Source organism: Clinocottus analis, unplaced genomic scaffold (genome assembly GCF_023055335.1).
Source record: "Clinocottus analis isolate CAN_PGR_092001 unplaced genomic scaffold, fCliAna1.0.p SCAF_1, whole genome shotgun sequence".
In the NCBI taxonomy this organism is placed as follows: domain Eukaryota; kingdom Metazoa; phylum Chordata; class Actinopteri; order Perciformes; family Cottidae; genus Clinocottus; species Clinocottus analis.
The window spans coordinates 8,370,897-8,392,500 of NW_027175820.1; the positions used below are offsets into that span (position 1 = coordinate 8,370,897).

The 21,604-nt window shown below is 41.1% G+C and overlaps 1 protein-coding gene across 1 annotated transcript; it reads left to right on the plus strand.

Moving 5' to 3' along the window:
• The first annotated feature begins 1,540 nt into the window (after positions 1-1,540).
• Positions 1,541-15,991, plus strand: rbms1a (RNA binding motif, single stranded interacting protein 1a). Its single transcript, XM_068579117.1, has 14 exons — positions 1,541-1,848; positions 4,031-4,173; positions 6,236-6,294; positions 7,452-7,543; positions 8,635-8,792; positions 9,463-9,542; positions 9,654-9,754; positions 10,164-10,213; positions 10,304-10,394; positions 11,985-12,035; positions 12,822-12,923; positions 13,238-13,306; positions 13,574-13,648; positions 13,968-15,991. Exons 1-13 carry the CDS (start codon positions 1,798-1,800, stop codon positions 13,640-13,642), a joined length of 1,116 nt encoding a protein of 371 aa, XP_068435218.1. The 5' UTR covers positions 1,541-1,797; the 3' UTR covers positions 13,643-13,648; positions 13,968-15,991.
• The last annotated feature ends 5,613 nt before the right edge of the window (positions 15,992-21,604 follow it).

Here is a 21,604-nt window from a genome sequence, read left to right on the forward strand (position 1 = left end):
ATATGATATATAAATCATACATTTAAGTGAAGCAATACAGGGTCTAAGCATCAACACATACTGTGTGCAAATTAAAATGTGTCTGTAGCATCAGAAACTGTCATGTAAAGTTGGTTTTTAAGTTTTTGGTCAAATTCATTTCCAAATCACGTCTTACAACAGATTACAAAAAAGGATCAAACCGCAGTTATATCATTACTTAGTCTCCAGGATCATGATTTACTCATTTTGTAATGCCAAAAAAATATGTATTATTATTTTATTTTATTTTAGGTCTTTAAATGTATCTATCAAGGCTTGAAAAACACAAACTCCCTCCTGGTTCCCTCCCTCAATTCCCAGAAAGAATTCAGAAGACATGACCTCAGAGGTAGCTCTGGCTCAACATATGATAAGAATTACCAGCAAAAGACCTGAGGACACTGGCAGGAGCACAGGCAGTGGGTAAAGAAAAGCACTGGGGTTGAAATGACTTCTGATTGACTCTATTGAAGGGGTGGACAAGCTGTAATGAGAGGGGCTGTTCCTCCATCGGAGTGCAACAACTAAAAGCTTTATTTAAGCTTGTGTCTGATGAACTTTAAGGGTCTCAAAGGTCAAACGCAGGAGTTTGGAAATCTAAAAGGATCCACATCTTATTTTGAAGCACCAACAGCAAACCATTGCATCTTTAAACCAATTATTTAAAAGCACTAAACATTCAGTAACTATAAAGCCATAGTTCCTCTTTTTGTCCTCCCATCAGTCAGTGGGGTGAGTTATTTGTGTGCAATATGTGAAAATGCTTAGTTTACATATTTACAAACGCCATATAAATGGATCAATCTTGTGAATGCACTCGGAAGTGGAATTATTAATGGTTCTCTTGATTTACAAGTTCATGAAGGAGGTCAATATTTTCTTTCTACTTCACGTTCATGTCACATGATCTCCATATAAGCTATGCTATAATAGACTATACTATAATGAGCCAACAGGACACTAAAGATAGGAGCAAAAGGCATGTTTAATGAATGCTTTTCATTTCCAAATATTTGTTCTGTGTTCTTGTCTTTCAATTCCCGCGCCCTCCCATAGTTGGGTTTACACAGGGAGAGAGTGTGACCTCCAGCCCAGGCCAGACCCTGCTTATATTTCATTGCATCCTGATTCTCTGACATGTAGTGTGTTGGATGGGGGGAAGGGTAGGAAGAGGAAGAGGGTGTGTGTGTGTGTGTGTGTGTGTGTGTGCGTGTGTGTGGTTGGAGGAGGTGGGGGTGAAGAATGCTTGGTATGTGCGGACGACAACAACATGAAAGGCGACGAGTGTTCAGACCGACTGATTGTGCGCCTACAAATCAAACCCAAAAGCACTTTGTACCCGATTATAACCCGAGCCACAGACACCACGCGGCTCGCTTCGCCTTTTTTAAGAAAAAACAACCGCCGAGGCGAGTTTGCGAGACGCGGCCACGCAGTTTATTTGATGTCGAACACCCTGCAGAGGCGGAGATGGTTTGGTCTGTAGTAGGTGGGACTGCCGAGCGGTCTGCAGCAGGACGTCGTAGATCAATGAACCGGACCGAAGGGTTGGTCCATCGCCTGGCGTGCATCTGACTGTATAGATGTGTCAGTGTACCTATGCAGGACCGAGGCTGCTTTTTTTTATACTGTTAATTGGTCCGTTCAGTATGCGGATGTTTTAAACCGACTGGCTATTTCATAGGCTCCGTACACCGCCTGGATTCAGTCTCGAGTGGCTCCTCGTTGCGATTTTCTTTTTTGGAATAAAATATATATATACACATAACCTCCAGGATGATCTTTGCAAACACGGGCAACCCGCTGAAGACAGCCAATCGTAAACAGGTAGGCAAAACACACACACTCGTACGTTGGTTTTTATTTGATTATTATTTATTTTGTATTCCCCCCCACCACACACACACACACACACACACACACACACACACACACACACACACACACACACACACACACACACACACACACACACACGGCCCCCCACAATTGAGGCGGCGTTAGGCTAAACGGGCTGTGTAATAGCAGCCACAAATGACATTGGGAAGCCCTTTCTGGCTTTCATATGGCAGACGTACGTTAATATCTAACCCCTTAATACCAAAACGAATAGAATTCTCTAAAAAAAAAAAAAAAAGAGAGAGATCCACCTCTCGCAGCCGACTTGTCAAAAGGGAAGCTGATCCTCGGATCGGCTAAACATGGAGAGATAAACCAGCTGCTGACCCGATCTATAGCGCTACAACTAAGATTTTAATTATTATGTCCATTTAACCTTGTTTGCTCAGCCACTCGCCCCCTCTGGTCAATATGCATGGCGGTTATTGTAGTCCATTTTATAGATTAATGCCTCCTGGGTGAATCCAGTGAGAGCGGGAGAGTGTAATGTAATATAATATATGTCAGTGTGCTGGAGTGAACTGTGCTGCCTGCATCTGTCACTGTGACCTCTCAGGTGAAGGAAAAAAGGTAATTGAAGGCAGTACCCCTTTGCTTTCCCATCACACCTTTCCATGAAGATGGAAAATGGGAAGAGAAAGCAGGCGCAGAGGTGAGAGGCAGCTGCTATTCTAACCTCTGATGATGGAAATGTGAGCCTTGTGTCATATAAAGTAGATTGAGCCTGCAGCCTAAAGGATCCTGAATATCAACCTTTCAGATTAAACTGTAATATGTATCCATCAGAGGGCACCGTATATATGACTTTGAGGAGGGGAATCTGAAACCAGCCACATATGAGTCCCTGCAGCGAAGCGGTGAATGAGTTTCCAGTGTAGGCGTAACACAGGTTTTGTCTGCTATAAGGTGCGATGATGCCTCTGTGAAATGTACCACCATAGCTGCCCTCTAATGGAGTAGGCGTATTGTCTCGGAGGCCCGATGTGAACCCATGACGGTATCAAACAAAGTTAGTGTGGTAATTTCACACCAACAGAAATATAAGGCCGCTACTGGAAGACACAGCAGGCCAAACAGAGGTTCATGCCCCAGTGATCGATTCTTTATCTATTTGACGAGAACTGTGCAGAATAGCTCAGTGATTCCTGTTGGCATGGCTCTGGTTGTATCCATGTCTTTTGGCTCTTGGAGTGGATTGTCCTTTGGTTATGGACAGATGGCGCAATTCTTCTATGCTTTGTCTTTGATCTGATCTGGAGAGGGTTTGGGGTTGCTGGGAGCTATTTTAATGAATGAGTTAGGGGAAGGAAATGCTTTGCAGGGCTGTGCTGCATGGTTTGACTCACAAGAATGAAGAAAGCTGTAGGTTTCCGACAAACGCTACAGCGGGATGGAAGACGTGAGCACAGATTTAATCTCATTGGGATTCATAAAGGCCCACATACAAGTATAGATATATTTCAATGTACTCTGCGGTATGACGGTGGACAGAGTCCCTGTTTTACAATAACAAGAAGCCTAAAGGTTTCACCTACCTGCCACTCAGACCCTGACAGTGATGGAAGAAGTAATCGACACATTTATTTAAGTAAAAAATACTCCATTGCAATTACATGTCACACATTTTAAACGTTACTCACAAATAGATTCAAAATGCAGTGTGTTGTCATTTTCCAATGTGAAGCTATTTGAGGTACTTCATACACTACTGTGTACAGTATTAATAAAGCATTGCATCATAATTCATAAGCCCATTGTGTGTTTTTATGTGTGTGCCATATAAAGCGAGGAAAAACTACAATATTTTTTCACTGAAAGTAGTAGAAAATAAAACTATTCAAGTTGAGTACCTTAGAATTGCACTGAATTCAGTGAAGGTACTTCCACTACTGGACCCCTTCAGGCATGTCACAAGCTGTGTTGGCTGCTAAGCTGATCATTTAATGCAGCATGTACATTAAATAATGAAGTCCAATCTGGCCCCTCTGTGTTGCTGCATTTTGGTTTTGCACAGATAATAAAAAAGCTTCTTGTGATCACTGTTGGCCTGGGTTTAAATTAGATTATCTAGCTCCCATACGCTTCCTAACAGTGGATTTCCTGTGTGCAGTCCTACCCCATGACTCCGTCCAGTCCCAGCAGCAGCAGCAACAGCAGCAGCACAGGCCTGGAGCAGCTCAGCAAAACCAACCTGTACATCCGCGGCCTGCCTCCTGCCACGACAGACCTGGACCTGGTCAAACTCTGTCACCAGTGAGTACACGCACATGCACAAGCGTCACAACTATGCTAACGTGGGTGCACACCAGTGTTTTGTCATTGATATGCTTGTTTGCCAAAAAAGGGGGCTAAGCAGGCTTGACGTATCACATACCGACGTCATTCCTGCCAAAGGTCTTCCTGACCACAAGCACAAATTGTACAACAATGCAGTCTGTCAAACTTGTTGTTATATTTTAGTTGCACATAAAAGGTAATGAAGCTATTAATACATGTTTTTTGGAAATGAACTCTTAATTCTAAGGAGTATCTTGACACCTATTTGCTTTCTTGCCAAGAGTTAGAGGAGAAATTTGATACCACTCTCATGTGTGTACGATAAACAGGAAGCTAACAGCCACGGGGGCGGTTAGCGTAGCTTTGCACAACGACAGGAAAAGGGGGGGAATCACCTTTTGAAAATAACATGTACATTTTAACCTTTAGTTTTTGTAATGTTAAGTAGTTATAAATGACCGATCATGTCAGCCATGTTTGATTAGCTTTGGACAGGATCATGCAAGCTGTTTCCCCAAGTTTCAAGTCTTCATGCTATGCTAAGCAATCCAGCTGCAGGCTTTTGCTTTACATTTACCATGTAGATGTGAGAGCGGTATCAAACTTCTCATCTAACTCTTGGCAAAAAACAAAAGTGTGAATTATTTGAAAATACAATTTTAATTACCCATGGTTTTCAATAGTTTTAGAGTTTCTAAGATGAGAAAATGTACTAAATATAACAAACTATTTTGCATATAACGGGCAGTAGATAACAAAATGTAATTGAAAGGTGACAAACAAAAATGCAAAGTGTGTGCAGTTTTATTTTCCAAATTTGAAGTCTTGGCATTCAAACTCACACACTGGTTTAACCATAGTGTACTTTGATATAAAATGCTCCAACCATAGAGCCATAAACAGAAACACACACGCACACATGGAAAAGTCTTGGCTCAACTGTGGTATGTGAAGTGGACTGCAAAAAAAGAAAAGCGAGTCATGTAAAGCGGTGAACATGTTCAATACTTGATACTATCGGCGTCAGTCCGAGTGGTTAGTGTGGTGGATGCCATAATTAGTGGAGTTTTGTCTCCTCTCTTTCCCTCCGAATCACAAACATATGGAGAGAGGCATTCAGCCATGTAACCAGCAGCAGCAGCAGCAGCAGCAGCAGCAGCAGCAGCTGTTTGTGTCCTGTTTGCTTGTGTTTTGTTCATGATGTTCCCAATGGTGTTTGCCAGCACAAAGCAGAAATGAAAGCACTTTTCATAGCAACAAGGTCTGAATGGTGATGTAAGCTCGGCATTCAGTCTGTATGTTGTGTGTCCTCACATAGCGGCTCACAGCTTGTGCCACAGTTGAGGCATGAACAATCCACTATTTTGATCGTCGAATAATCGATTTGTTATTGAAACGGATGAAAGACTTTTTTGGAGGATTATGAATTACACAATGACTCAATGGAATTTGTTCACTGACAATAAAGACAACACAAGTTGATACTTTGTCAAAAAATATGCCAGGGAGTTAGAGATTTTATTGCAGTTTAGAATGTTTCAACTTGTTTAAACTCAATCAGCTCTGTGCAGTAACATTTACCAGCCATGAAAGTCACTGTTCACTTCAGACTCGCTGCACGATTACCTCACCAACTAATTCATAGTTTGATTTATTTGCAACTAATTTGGTCAACCACTTTCGTTGCCTCCGTTGATTGTAGTTTTCACACCCCTCATCAGAGTTCAGCTTGAGTTTAAAGTCTGGAACAAAGCCTGAAACGTCGACACTGGATTCTTAGTGTTTGGTAACATGTAGGAGAGAGCAGTGATGTACAGTATACGCCTTTGAAATATGAATATCAGTCTTTAATATTTTCAATAATTGTTCTTCTCTGCTTGCTTTCACAATAACAATACATAATGACAAATCCCAGGCAATTAAGATACATTTTGGATCAAATACTGTCACCTATGGCACTTGTTTTTATATCAATTATATTTAAATAATTTTTTCAAACAGTCATTTGTGAATCATCTGAATGTTGATGTTCGCACAGGTATGGCAAGATTCAGTCAGCTAAGGCAATCCTGGACAAGACAACCAACAAATGTAAAGGTCAGTAATGTTATTAGCTTATCAGTCACTTATCAGGGCTGCACGATTAGAAAACATTTATATTTAGCTTTATCACTGTAAGGCCGGAACAAATCTCCAATGCATGTTTAAGTTCTGTGGTTTTCAGCTAATGTTCAAAATTATGTCACCAGTTACTTTTGCATTTTGCACTGCATTTTACGGCACACTTGTAAAATATGGAAACATGTCCTGTAATTTTAGATTCAATACATTCCATACCCTCCAGGCAGCATTCATTTCCATAATGTATGGAAATACATTTTTAGCGACTTTATAATTCATCTTGGTTGGGTAATCCATCAGTGCGGACACGAACAGTCAATGTGTGCGCTATTATTTTGCTCAAACTTGTTACGTTGTCGCGCGACACTGCAGCTGAAAGCGCATCTTGATTTACAAAGTCTGCACTGCACAAGAATTTAATGAAAACAGGAGTTTGACTCAAACAAAAGCAGATTACGATGGATTATTTAATTTAAGAACATTTTTGAGTCTCTACATATAGATTTTCACACATTATAGAGACCACTGACTGACTGGGCGATGGTAAAACATGTTCAAAAATCAGAAACGCCACGGTGTGCTATGGATAATAATGAAAAGGGTACGCAAAGTGTGTGTATTTTGTCCTAAATCCAGTTAAATGTAAATGCTAGTTTGGCTCTTTAAGGACTGGTTCCCCTAAACAAAACAAAAAAAAAATATATATATATATATATATATATATATATATATATATATATATATATATATATGCAGTACATTTATTCAGTTTTGTACAGCCTCAAAACTATAACATGTTAATAAGTGAGCTTTAAAGGCGCTGGTATATCTTTGGACAGAGCAAACAGTTTCCCCCTGTCTCCAATCTTGTTGCTCAGCTAAGCAGCTGCTGCCTTCAGCTTCACAGTTACCACACACAGGGGGTTATCAAATTGGTATAAAATTGAGAAATCTAAATTGTGCTTCACGATTGATAATGTAAAAAGATACTTTGATATGTTCACAGTAATAAACAATAAAAATCGATAAATATGTCCCACCACTCCGTAATACTGATAGTACAAAATGTACAATAGATGGTCGCTTTTATCATTTCGCGACTGTTCATATGAATATCATTCTACCAACTACAGGTTACGGCTTTGTGGACTTTGACAGCCCGGCGGCTGCTTTAAAGGCAGTGCATGCTCTGAAAACCAGCGGCATACAGGCCCAGATGGCCAAGGTGAGTTTGGTGCATGCATGTGTGTATGTTCGTGCATGCGTGTGTGCCCGCGTGCATGTGTGGGCATATTTGTCTTGCTCGTGAACATCTCTATGGGGTTGTGCTTCTTTAATGCACGCATGTGTCCGGTGTGTGCTGGAGAATGACATTAGACTGGTCACATGACCTCAGCTGACAAGCTGTTCTTCCCGTGACCCCATTTACTTTCACTGTAGAAACCAGATGTCACCTCCCTCCCTGCCAAATAACCGTCAGTCAGTGTGACATGTTACACACAAGACCACCAGCCCACACACTGACACACCATCCTGGTGAGGTTATGCAGTGTCGATGGAACAGATTTGATTATTCTTTCTTTACCAGTATTATTACTTTGTCACTGAGTGTTACAATTATCATTCATGCATACTGATGCCGGCCTTTCTGCAGCAAAGCGCTATAGCAACAGCACTGCTGCTTTGAGCCATTCTTGATCCTCTGTGACTAATTCAAAGTAACCAGTTTTCATTTAAAAAACATATTTTTAGACGACAAACAGGGTGTTCACTGCATCACATCTGTGGTTTTTGAGCAGCGGAAATGGTCCGGATCATTTGATTTCTTTCAGTCCCTTCCCTTTTCCCAGCCCCGCTGTCCCAGCCTATGTTGTTGTGCTTAAATTCATTGGTGAGAGACGTTCATTGATGAGGGGTTGCTCTCAGGAGACCCGCATGTAGCTGCTCTGTTTGGAACAAACACGGCTGAACACAGTTTGTGTGTTGCTGTAGCTAGGTTACGCTGCCCTCCTGCTGTTTCTAGGGAAGACCGTAGAGGCGCTGAGCTGCTGCACGCTGCATGAAGTGTGTTTCTGTGGGTGTGGGGAGGAGAGCGTATTCATGTTTGTTAAACCAAATGTTGTCCTCTATCCCTCAACCATACTGGAGGCTCAAAACCCCCTGATCCACAAGACATGTTTCATTTATCCGTGGTTCTCTTAAAAAGAATTCAAGAGCAATTAATATTCTCTCTCAGGTCACAAGTTTCATGCAAAGCAAACTATATATATATATAAAATGACATCCAACGCACTTCTTCTTTTCCATCTTCAATAGCAACAGGAGCAGGACCCCACAAATCTGTACATTTCCAACTTGCCCCTCTCTGTGGACGAGAAAGAGTTGGAGAACATGCTGCAGCCCTTCGGCCAGGTCGTCTCCACGCGGATCCTCCGGGACTACAGCGGCAACAGCCGAGGCGTGGGCTTCGCCAGGTCGGTCGCAGTAGTCATGCTTTCTGTTTTTAAAGCGGCAGAATCCATTTTCAGCTCTGATGATAAGTAATGGCCTGATGCCAAACTATCACTTGAAAAAAAGTCTGATTTTTTTTACATTTCTGAAATGTAATCAATTTAAGAGTCTGTGAACCTTTGCAACACATTTATTACTTGTAAAGTATGTTTGTGAACTAACATAACACAATAAATCATGGCTGACTACTTTCCTTTGAATTTAAGGAGTAACTAAAAGTACATTCACTCTTGCATCTGTGAGCTCAACAGTCCGACCTATTATCTTTGCCCAGTTGTCTGTGCAGTACCTGCTTCAGTATTTACACTGTTTTAAGTAAGTTTGTTAAAGAAAACAGTGGAAGTGTTTGTGTAGACGTTTGCAATCCTCAAAATAACTTTCTCACAGAAGCATTTTAATTAAATTGACAAACCTACTATTGTTTGGAAGCCGAATGAAAACAAGCTCCCATTCATACACAGCCACATGTATTTGGGTAGGAACGTGAACCAGCATCGACACGAGGGAGGGACAATAATGCTCATCTTTTATTTGAAAGGGCTCGACGCCTTAAAATACCATATTGATTTTTTACTGAAGATCGACTATGTGATTTGATGACGAGTCTTTTATTTTATTTTCTCCCCTTGTCAGGATGGACACAACAGAGCAGTGTAACGCCGTCATCTCCCACTTCAATGGAAAGTTTATCAAGATCGCTTCTGGAGCTCTGAGTAGGAGGAAATTCCACCTTTCTGTTCATGTTCCCTGCGATGAAAACTGTAGCGGTGCTGATGATTGATTGCTGAGTGTTGATATGCTGTTGTTTTGTGCTTCGCCCCCAGCTCCCTCTCAGCCCTTGCTGTGTAAGTTTGCAGACAGTCAGAGGAAGAAACATGCTCACAGCGGATTTGTTCCCAATGGACAGACAGGGGATCTCAGACTAGTATGTATCAGCTGCCATCCAACATGCATTTTGAACCTTTTGTGATGAAAATAAATGAATGACGAATTTGATTATTGTGTCATGCATCAAACTATGCTCATGTCTTAAAGGAAAAAAAAAGTCCTTTCCCAATAAGATATTTGGACATTCATTGATTCACAGATCCCTGGGAAAACATTTGCAATCAGAATTTTCAATTATGTATAATCTGCACTGTATGTTTTGGCGAGCCATTTCATGGAAAATGAATACATGTTGAAGAAAATGAAAAAACAAGGAGTCATATTTTCACAACGCGTTGCCGTGTATACACACAGTATAAATGAAATGTATTGATTACTCCTTCACATAGGTTTAGGTGTTGTAATACAAGATGCAAATATGTGACCACATAATTTCCTCACTTTAGGGTGCAATGACTCTCACCTATGACCCCTCCTCAGCAGCTATACAGAACGGGTGAGTTGCACTACACATCATGACCCAATTGTTCTTCTATGTATAGTCATAACTCCGGAGCTTTATTTTTAAATACTGTCGGTTTCCCAGGTACTACCCTTCTCCGTACCAAGTGGGCAACAGGATAATGACTGTGCAGCCTGCGATGTCTCCCTACATGTCTCCAGTCTCTGCTTACCAGGTACTGCAAAACGGCCAAGAACTGGATTTAGATCCTCTTTCTCTGTCTCTTTCCTCCTTCTGTTGCATTTGAGGTAATAGCGTGTGTACAGTGGGTTAGGGTGTATTTTTGCCTGTGTGTGGGTTGTACAGGTGCTATAAATGTAAGAATATGTGTTGAAAACTGCCCTGGGCTGCCGCACATTACGGCAGCTCCATGCGGCGGTGGATGATCTTTTTTTTTGTTTTTTTGTTTGAAGAGCTTCTTTATCCAGAATTCAATATGACAGTAAACTTAGTAAAAAAGTTCTCTGAGTTGCGCTTTATCTGAAATAAATGTTTTGCGAAGTGTTTTGTAATATTTCACCCGTAACTTTTAACTAATTACATCCTGTGCATCAGAAACACGTCCACATGCAGACAAGATCAGTCTTTTGAATTATTATGAATCCATTTGAACATGAGGGTTGAGTCTGAGGGATTTTGGTTTTAAATGCAGCCCTCTACCAGATACTCTTCAGATGGACCGACAAGCTGTTTGGGTCTTGCAGGCCTGTTCGGTAAACATGGCCATTACGTGGCCATTTGATAATAAGCTCTCAGCAATAAGCGCAGACATTTTCTTTGTGCTGTTTCTACATTTGGTGAAACACCTGCAGAGTTGATCAGTGACCCGGTGCCTCAAGAGCTCTGCGACTATGAACACTTACTGTGTGAGCTTTCTTGTGTTTAAATATACCAATCCATAACTAATATTGGTGTCTACAAAGGCTCACCTTTTATGCTTTATGAGAAGGGAGTCCAACTATGTCCAGTTGGTGTCTTTCAGCCACCCACCCCCTCCTTTTAACATACAAACACCTGCGTCTTCCCTCGTCCTGCCTGTGGCACATTGGGCATTGCACCTGATACCTAACTTTTGCATTAATGGTTTGTCTAAGTAGCTAAAAAGACTTGACGTTCAAAGGTTGGCAAGAGCACTCTGGTGGACACCAGCAGTGAGGGAATCTATAAAGATATATATTTAAACATAAGAGGCTTTCAAAGCTTGGTTGGCACAGGTAATAGACTTAGGCCAAGTAGGCGACATATATTAAAGCACCATGTACAAAGGCAGTGAATGGGACATGGTTGGGGGAAAAAGAGCTACCAGATTACCTTTTGCCAGCTTCAAAGAAGTTCTTGATAACTATTAAGCACTTTGAGAGAGGGAGCCAGGGCCTGAACCGGAGATATTTTTTGGAAATCGAAGAAGATGTTTATTTAAGTCTTAATCAAACATATTGTCAGGTCCATAGAGTTTGGAGGCCACCTTACAGGCTGAGGTCATACAGATATTATAAAAGCTCCTTAGCCAACAGAGGGGGAACCGAGAGCCCCGAAAAACCGAATGCTGTGGATTGTTTTGGGACTGTCATGGTTGATTAAGATCACTGAGCAGAAATAGTGGCTTCAAAAAGCAAGTAGGATATACAGTATGTTATATATGCTGATAACAGCCTTGTATTTTTTAAATTTGTAACATTAAAGTTTTCTTCCAGACACATCAATAACTCTCTCTTTTCATCTGTCTCTCGTTCTGCCTCTCCCTTCCTGTCTGACCCTCCATTAGGTACAGAGTCATTCTTGGGTGGCACATCAACCATATATCATGCAACACCCGGTAAGGGAACAACGGCATTTGCTTCTTTTTTCTTTTCCTTTTTATACACTCATAGACCACCTCCTATTCTGTGGACAGGAAATGGGTGTGTGGCGCCGCTAGAGAGCTCTGAGCTGTCAGTGTGTGAACTTTAATCAGCCCGTTCTGCTGACACAATCAAACCAACGTTAAAAGCTTCCCCAAATGAAGGAGGTGGGCAGAGCCGAGACAAGTTCTGGGAAATAGCCCCTGTGTATTTACATGTTGTGTGTGTGTGTGTGTGTGTGTGTGTGTGTGTGTGTGTGTGTGTGTGTGTGTGTGTGTGTGTGTGTGTGTGTGTGTGTGTGTGTGTGTGTGTTAGGAGTGTGTATAAAAGAGAAATGGAACTAAAAAGACATTCAGCCACTGCCCCCCCCCCCCCCCTCCCAACCCTCCGCCTCCTCCTTGTCCTCACTCTCTGGATCCAGCAGGAAATGCCTGGAGCAGAGACAGTCTTGTGACTCTTTGACTCTTCCAACAGATGGTTTCCAGTGGAACAAGTGTCTCTGCTGATCTGCCCCCTCCCCCACTTTTTACTAGGAAACAGTCTGTTCCCTAAAGGCGTCATGTTTTAAAGGAATATACCACATTTGAAAACAGACTAGCGCTGGCAACGTCATACTTTTCAACATACTTTTCATCTGTAGCGTAACCAAGAAGCGTTATAACCCAGGCGCTAATGCGTTATTTGATTAGGTATTTCATCAGAATCAGGCGATTTTAGTACGTCAAATCATCTGGTCAAAACTGAGCTGCTTTGTGTTGCAGGGTGCTGTGATGTCTCCCTCTGTGGATCCCTCCATGTCACTGCACCCTTCAGCCATGATTTCTCAGCAGATGGGCCAGCTGTCACTGGGAAACACTGGAGCGGTGAGTGGATTTCTGGGATATCCTAAATCATACCCGGCATTAATTAAATTTAACCTGTGTAATATGATTATATAGAAAATGTTGCTGAATGTGAGGACAGAATGTTTAATTTAATGCTGGATAATGACAGTGATTTACCAGCAGCCCACGAGAAGGTTCTTTCATTGGGAAATCTTGCATTGACACTTTATTGTTCATGAGTGATTCAATTATCCTTTCTCAAAATAGATTACAGTGTTATGCTAATGTCTAACAAAATGTAACACCATTATCATCATTTTTATTTTATTTATTTAATGTTTCTTATCTTGCAGTATATTTCAGCCAACCCTGGTGTCCAGGGAGCTTACATGCCGCAGTATCCTCCCATGCAGGCGGCACCTGTAAGTCTAATCTGTCTTTATCTCAATCATTTTCATTCAAGGCATTCAGCTACATACCGGGCGTTCATTTAACTGTGATTATATCCGAAAACAATTATTGTTTTAGGATAGTACAGCAGTCCATGCCGGTCCAGTCAGCTTCTACTCACAAGGCCTTAAGCTGTTTTTGAAATGTTCATCCTCCAAAAGCATCAATTATCTTAGTGCAAACCCAGTGAAGATAGTTATTATCACGCTCTAAATGAGAGACGCTGTTCTGCTTTTTAGGAAAACGGCACGCCGCAACAAGTGGACTCTTCCAATAACTCGTCTCCTTACAGTCAACTCAGCAAGTAATCACAGGTACGCTGTAGTTTATGAATGCAAGTCGTCTGATTTGAAGGCCAGCAATTTGTTACCTTTAGGACCTCTTAACTTTTTTAAGTTGAAAGCACCACTTTCTAATAAGACGTCACAGTATTTGCCCTGTGAATGGTTAAAGAATGAGTTACTAAGGCTTTATCCATCTCTAATAAACCATTAATAAGAATAATTTTTGGGTTCCCACAATGTAAACGGTTACAGTTTTTGAAATCTGTAAACAGAGTGCCGATGCCGCTGTCCATAATCGTGTATAGTTTTCATTCCATTGCTAATGTTTTCTGTGTCGGTTTATTTTAAGGCTCTAGATTCCCGCTCTGTGAGCCAGAGGGCAGGTGGGAGGCTGCCGATGACATCACAGTGGTAACAGCCACTGCCTTCTCTGATTGGACCAGATACATGAACTTTTTTGCACAGCCCCGCCGTTTGTGGTGAATAATTGAGGACAGTGTAAATGGACTCAAGCAGTTGGCTAATCACAGGAAGAAAAAAAAAAAGATTTATTTTGATAAGAAACAACATGCTCTTCTTTTTCTCTTTTTTCGAGGATTCTCAAACAAATGCCAGAGGACCCCCCTTCACCCTCCACACTCCTGCCCCAGTATGATGTGATACTATAATGCATGAGATTGAGATAGTTTACCCCCCTCCAAGGTGTCTATGGTTTTATAGTTCCTTTATTTGTGATATATGAAGAAGAAAAATATTGTTTAAAGAATATCTTCATTTTGGTTTTTAACATTGCCACAGAAACAGCTTACAAAATCCATTCATGTTTAACTGCACTTGACAGCTGATAAAGAGGACCATTTCATTAGGGAATTAATTAATCTAATATTGGAAAAGGTGCCTTCCTTACGTCACATCCAACATTCTCCAACATTGTTTTCATTGAACTTGATCAGGTGTCATATTTGTATCTGATTGATCAGACGCGTGTGTGAAAATGCTTCGCTATCTAGTCTTCTGGTAGCAATAAAGACAATGAGAGTCCCACGGCAATACTGAGAGAAAAAAGAACGGTGACCGTCTCAGAGCAAGGTAATCCTTTATTTTCCCTCTTTCCTTTTTTAGAAAAAAAAATTCTTGTGACATGAAACAAAGAGCCGTACTTTTATGAAATTACAAGGTTTACACCCAATGGACATCTTTTAAGGAGGGTTATTTTTTCTCTTGTGGTCAGTTTGACCGGTGATCTACCTCATGGTTCTGCTGGAGTCTGCTGGTGTTGTGGGGTTTGCAGGTAAAGCCCCCCTTGTTCACCAGAGTGGACGAAGCAGAACAAAAGCCACGCTCAGGAGCTGGCGAAATAGGACTTCTGCCCGTTTGTCTCCCACATGCAGCGTTTCTCTTACTGATCCGCAAAGAAACATTGTGCTTTGCTTCATCTTTATTTGTCCATGCTTCTGTTCTGGTGTTCCTTTTTTCTCAACATGATGAGCGTTGTTCAGTTGTGAGTAAGACAACGACTAGCTTCTCCTTGAAATAGCTGGTTTTACGATGTGCTTGGAGTAAATGAATGCAGGCCACGTGCATTTAGTTTGCACATTCTTCTGCCTTTGCCATTCTTGACAGAACCTTAGCTGACTCACCACGTTCCCTTACCTTTTTCTTGTTTTCCTTTAAAAAAAGAAAAGAAAAAAGAATACTAAAAGCCGCTGTCTTTGGTTAAACTGTTACTCTGAAGCTCTCCAAAAATGATTGGAGTTAGTCCAATTTTGGTAATTTGGTTATACAGCAGTTTAATAGTTTATATCCCGAACAAATTGCATCTCAAATCGATCAATTATATGTGACGTACTCCAAAAACCACAGTATTTCATGAGAATAGGATAGAAGTTGAAATCCCATGACTGACAGCATGTGTTTCAAAGGTTCGCTTGTCCCAAAAAAAAGATTTGTAAATTATATGAATTCAGGTCCAAACGTGAAAAATAAGTGAGTTTTATCGTTTGCTTTGCTTTTTATTTTTTTATTGGTGATCTCTGATGTAAGAAACTCTATACACTACTTTGAGACAAGAAGAAAAGGTTAAAGCTGCATGGTCGCGGTGCTTTTGCCCCGATCAATAGTACTGTAGCAGTAAATGCTCACCTTTGGACAATACAAGCGGTAACCTGCTTTTGCCGAGTGTGCTTTCCCATTCTGAACATTTGTTGCTGGAAAAAATGTAAAAAGGAAGAAAAAAAAAAACACTTGTACATTTTATGCTCATTGCTTCCCCCTTCACCTTCAGCTGATTTTCAAACAACCTTCTCCTTGCTCTCTCCTTTGAAAACATTGGAATAAGAACAATGCTGAATAAAAAGGCTCTTCTCTTTCTCAGACACGACTCCTGTCTCTTTAATTGACTGGTCCTTTCTTTTGCTGTTGCACATTTAGCAAAATACATTTTTTATTGTATAGAATAACTGTCTGTCATCTGTGCATATGACAGTAAAAACATCTTGAATCTTGTATTTGTAATGTTGTGTGTTTGGGAGTTGGAAGGATAACTCTGGTTGTCCTTCTATATATTCTTAATTGCAATAAACCATTGATGTATCGCTAAATATTTTTCAATCGGTCTGTGACTCAGCCTTAATCTCATTCAATTCTACTATTAACTGTTCACAAATGTATGGTTTATTTTTTTAAATAAAAAGATGAATAATTTCCTCAAATACCTGGTCACTTTAGTCTTAACAAATGTGGTAAATGCCACATTTCTGGGGACTATTCTCAGCGGCGCATTAATAAACGTGTTGCTTTATTGACTATTTACATCAGCAGGACAATGGATGATTATTGTAAAATAAAGGTCCATGTTCATTACTCAAGCTGTTCTTGGACAATGGAGCTCTATGGCACAGATTAATTAAATATATCAGGCTTGTTGTATTATTAGTAGGATTCATTAAGTGGTAGTTTTAATAGGATTGTATGACTCAGCATTTTAGCAGCCTTCTCCCTTTAAAATCAAGCTAATTGATTAATCATGGTGTTTTCCAGAAATTCCGTATGGGTCAAAATCTACAGCAAAGAAGAGATATTGGAACTCACTCCCCAAAACCAATAGAGACTGCACCAACCTGACAACTTTTAAATCACTAATCAAAACGCACCTTTTTAGATCTGCTTTTAATGTGTAATTACTGCTGTGATTTTATATGATGTCCTTGTTTTATGTTGATTTTAACCATGTCCCTTGAAAAGCGCTCTATAAATAAAATGTATTATTATTATTATTATTAGATATCCCGACTTAAAAATCAATTGTCTGGGCAAAGCGACAGGAGTGTTGGATCCCACAATTTTTCTCCTAACGCATTACTTTTAGATCCTCCCTTCCCGGTAAAAGCTTGCAACAACAAATCTCAGCATCTCCAGTTTATAATCCAGGCTTTCCATTGAAATTACTCCAAGCTAAAGGCAAAATAACCCAAATTGAGATCGGGATTGTTTTATTCTCCAGTGCCGCAGAAAACATTTTACAAATGTTGTCACACATGCTGAGTGGAACAAACCATATCGAACTGATCCACAAGCGATACCTGGCCCCAGCAACCTCGAGAATACATATGAAGAAATGAAAGGGCCGAGTTGATCATCTGGCAGCAGAGGGCGCTGTGAGCCAAAGCCAGCCAGCATTTGAGAGAAGAACTGATTTTCAAGCTCGAATAATTATATTGTGGCCTGATCTTCTGCAAACGATTCATTATGGATCAGATAAGCAACAAGTGCAACTTGTGTGTGCTGAAATAGTGCAGACCTCTCATGCACTATTTCAGGCACGCAGCCTTTGTAGTTTCACTCTTATGTTGGTTCTCCCTTCTTAAGCTCGGACTTAGCGCAGCTGATCCCAGAGACAGAAAGGCACCATGCCCCCCATCTCTAGCCAGTCAAAGGGATCAAGATTAGCTATCACACTGACTGTCAGCCCCCCATCACATCTCCCCTTCAACCCCAATATACATACATGTACCATGTAGTGTGCACGCACACACACACACACACACACACACACACACACACACACACACACACACACACACACACACACACACACATGTCAATCAAGTGCCTCTTGTGAGGGCATCAGCCCTTTGAAAATAAGATACATGCCATGTAGAGTCCCCCTCTCTTTCCTCTCATCCGCTCTCTGTCTCTCTTTTAATTCTCCACAGCTGAAGTGACACATGGCACTGATCCCTCGAGAAGGGCCAAGGTCAGACTGGGGGCACAGACGTTAAGAAGGGAGGTCTGCTTCAGTATCCAGTGTCTTTCATTTAGTGCGATTCACGTCAGCAGTTCAACACATGGGATGCTTCCTAAAGATGCAGACTGTTGCTGATTGCTGCTCTCCATACTGTCATTTTTAAATTGTTCTAAAAGTGTTCGTCATATAATCATCAAAAGGGTTAAAGGTACTGTACACAGCTGCAAATAATGCCTATGCTGGTTATTGAATTATTAGCTGAAGATAGTTTGGTCAATAAGATGTGTTTGTTGCTCACTCTCGGTGGTTGAATGTAACTAATACTCTACAATTATTCAACAGCTATAGTTACTTTACCAATTAAACTGTTTGCTCACAAAACATATTCAGAGCTTATAAAATATGAGGCTGTGTTATGATTATTATCCAACAGTATTATTTTTGCATTTCGAAAATATGAATATATTGGTAATTTCAATTTATAGGTAAATTGATGGATTAAATGGTGTTTTGTGGGATAACATGCTCATACATACTCAATAAACAATTAAAAAACCTAATGGATAATCAACGAAAATGTTTTGTGACAAAGCTGTTTTTCCAGATCATGAACCTCTGTCACTCTTTACTGTGTTTCTCTTTTTTCAATTAGCGGTTTTTCTGTGTGGAGTTTATTTACTTTTCAGCAGTGCGAGGGGCATGCCTCTGTCAGTCCATTATTGGAAGAAGTTACATTTTATTTCGACATTCATTATCCCCAGAGAATGAATCCCAATGACTTGATTGATTACTTTTTCTGTAGCGACACCGCAAGGTAGACTTTTTAGTGAACAAGGTGGTGTGAAATTTGGTACCAACACATTCATGGTACCCATGTTACGTTGTAATAACGTCCCGACTTTTCATCATGCATCTGATCAGAATTACATTTTGTGCAATACTTATTGGTTTATCACAAAACTATTGACATTCCCATCTGTCTCAGCTATACTTTAAGTGCTGATTAGCGAATGTTTGCACCTTGACACTCCAAACTAAGATGGTGAACATGATGAACATAATATTAGCATGTAGCTTAAGCACAGCCTCACAGAACCACTAGCATGATGTAGACTCTTTTTTTTATGTTTATCAACCTAATGGGTTGAGGATAGAGGGTGAATCATGTTGCACCAACTATGAAGCCCTGTGGGTTGGGGTTGTGTAATGTTTCATTATTTTATAGTGTAGGCCATAGCTCTATTATTTTTGTTCAACTCTCATATGCATGTGTGCGTACACCTGCATTCCAGCCATACCTCTGTACGAAGGAGGCTGTATCACAGCCCTGGCACTCCTCTCTCTCGGCTTCCTCCTCCTCACTGCAGGAAGTAATTGAACTTGAGCAAACATGTGCACGGACACACACACGCATGCACTCGCAATTCAGGCTAATCACCAAACCCTTACTTTGATTCAGGAGAGTTGTGCGGCAGTTCAGCTTTGGCCTCCAGAGCGCAACACTATCACATCAGTCAAGTCGTCTCTTAATAAAGAAACTGCATGACTCCTGTGGAGGTCTCACTGCCAACAGTTGTTACTGTCACTCATTATCATCACTGCCTCCCCCTGCACGCACGCACGTACGCACGCACACACACACACACACACACACACACACACACACAGGCAAGTTGGAGCTTGTGCAAACACCCACACGTGACCCCAGTATGCATGCACACATACTCGCCCACTTCGAGACACACACACAAAAGCACACATGAGCCAAGGAGCATGGGCAGCAGGGTCACCCTAGCACCATGCTTCATAAAGGGCGCCGTTACAATAGGTTTACTGTTACTCTGACGACTGCTGGGATACAATAGGACTGAATGTACTGGCCTGACGCTTCTCCGTTTCTCTCCATTTTTCACTTGATTACAAGGAAGACAGACTGAGGCAAGACAGCATGATATCAGAGGACGCCCCTGAAGGTGAGTTGGCTTATTGCTGGGTTGATGTGTACCTCCATTTCTATGCAAATGGGTGGTGCTGAGAAAGAGGTATGTGGGAGAGTAATTATGGATTGCTGAATTTTTGATAAGACTGATACCCTTTAAAAATCGTGCTGTGTAAAACACCACAGTCAAACTTTCTTTTATTTCTGAAAGGAAACAGGTTTTAAATTTAGTTTAAAGTCAGGTTGAAATGTGAGTAACAGCATGGTGCAACTCTGACACCTTTTTACACCCAAAGCCCCCATAACCCGATCATCCTTTCACACACGACAGAAAATCACTTTAAACAAAGGAGAGGTTACAAAAAATGGTGTTTCATTGCATCATAATGAGATATGTTGTGAGAAAATAAAAAAATGAATGACAAGCAAGTAGAGGAGAGGAGAGGAGATGAGAAGAGAAGAGAGGTGATGAGAGGAGAAGATAGGAGAGGAGAGGAGAGGAGAAAAGAGGAGAGGAGAGGATAGGAGAGAAGAGGTCAGGATAGGAGAGGCAAATTAAGCCAAAAGAGTCCAACATAAAATGACAATTTCACAGACCAACACTTCAATAAGGCTCCTGGTTAAGGTGGATCAAAGAGAGCTGCAGAGAAAGGGTTGTCACTGAAGGAAGAAAGGAGGAGAAAAGAGGGGGTAAGGAGGATTAGTATAAGAGGCGTGGAGGTGGGGTTTTCGTTTGGGGTGACAGATGGGACTCACCCCGATCCAGAAGGGTGTGGTGCTGAATTTTGAGATTCTTATGAGTTGGGACAAGCAGCGATATTTGCACTGCAGCTGTCAATGATTCAACACCTACGTAGCTCCCTCCTCCCCCTCTCGTATCATACACACAACACATGCACACACTCATGCTCGTATTTCATTTCTTGTGATAGGCCAGCATGCTTGGTTTTGTCTTGACTCAAGCACCAAGTTGAAAACATTCTTGTGAGACAATGATTCACGATTTTGAGTCGTTAAAGATTAACATATCTTCTGTTATGGTGTCTGGATTATTAGTGTATCCATATTTGCTCATGGCGTGGCATGTCTGGTTTACATTATTCGTCTTTGGTCAGAGTTTAATGATTAAGCCATTTTATTAGAGCGAAGCTTGAATAAAGCCCATGACAACTATATCTATATGTCTGTCTGTCTGTCTGAGTTTTACTCTGCAGAAAGAAATGTCATAAATATATTGTTACATCAAGCACCTCCAAAAGGTCACAAGATCTTCTCTTTTTTCTATAAATATTGAAAGATTTGATCTTTTTGAGCATAAAGCTCTTATAGCAATCAAACGTGGATTAAAACCTATTACAGTTTAGAGGCCAAACGACCATTCAGTTGAACTATATGGACATCTAAAGGGGGGCAATGAGCCCCCAACTACACACTGCTTGTTCGTAAGAGGGACACAAATGAGAACCACCGGTTTTAATTTCTGCATTAACTTGTATACAGTCATGTTAATGTAAAATATGAATCTGGAAAGGTATTCCTTATATTTGGCACGCATTCTTCATCACTACGTGACAAAATGCGGTGGAAACGCCTGATTTATTATCAAACGAGTTAACGGCCAGCGTGTCCGCATACGCGCCCGCCTCGCTTTCTCACCTGGACGGAAGTGCACATAAAAGGCAGCGCAGGTAGAGGCAGCCTCCTCCTCTCTCCAGGTAGTGCGGGAGGGAGACGCCAGCGCTGCGCTCTGTAGTTTCGGCTGAGCAGAGGAGGCATGCCACAGGAAACGTTGCACTCCTGT

Coding starts and splice junctions, on each gene's coding strand:
- rbms1a (XM_068579117.1), top strand. CDS start 1,798: ATGATCTTTGCAAACACGGGCAACCCGCTGAAGACAGCCAATCGTAAA. Junction 10,395..11,984: donor CTCCAGTCTCTGCTTACCAG/GTACTGCAAAAC, acceptor ACCCTCCATTAG/GTACAGAGTCATTCTTGGGT. Junction 12,924..13,237: donor CACTGGGAAACACTGGAGCG/GTGAGTGGATTT, acceptor CTTATCTTGCAG/TATATTTCAGCCAACCCTGG.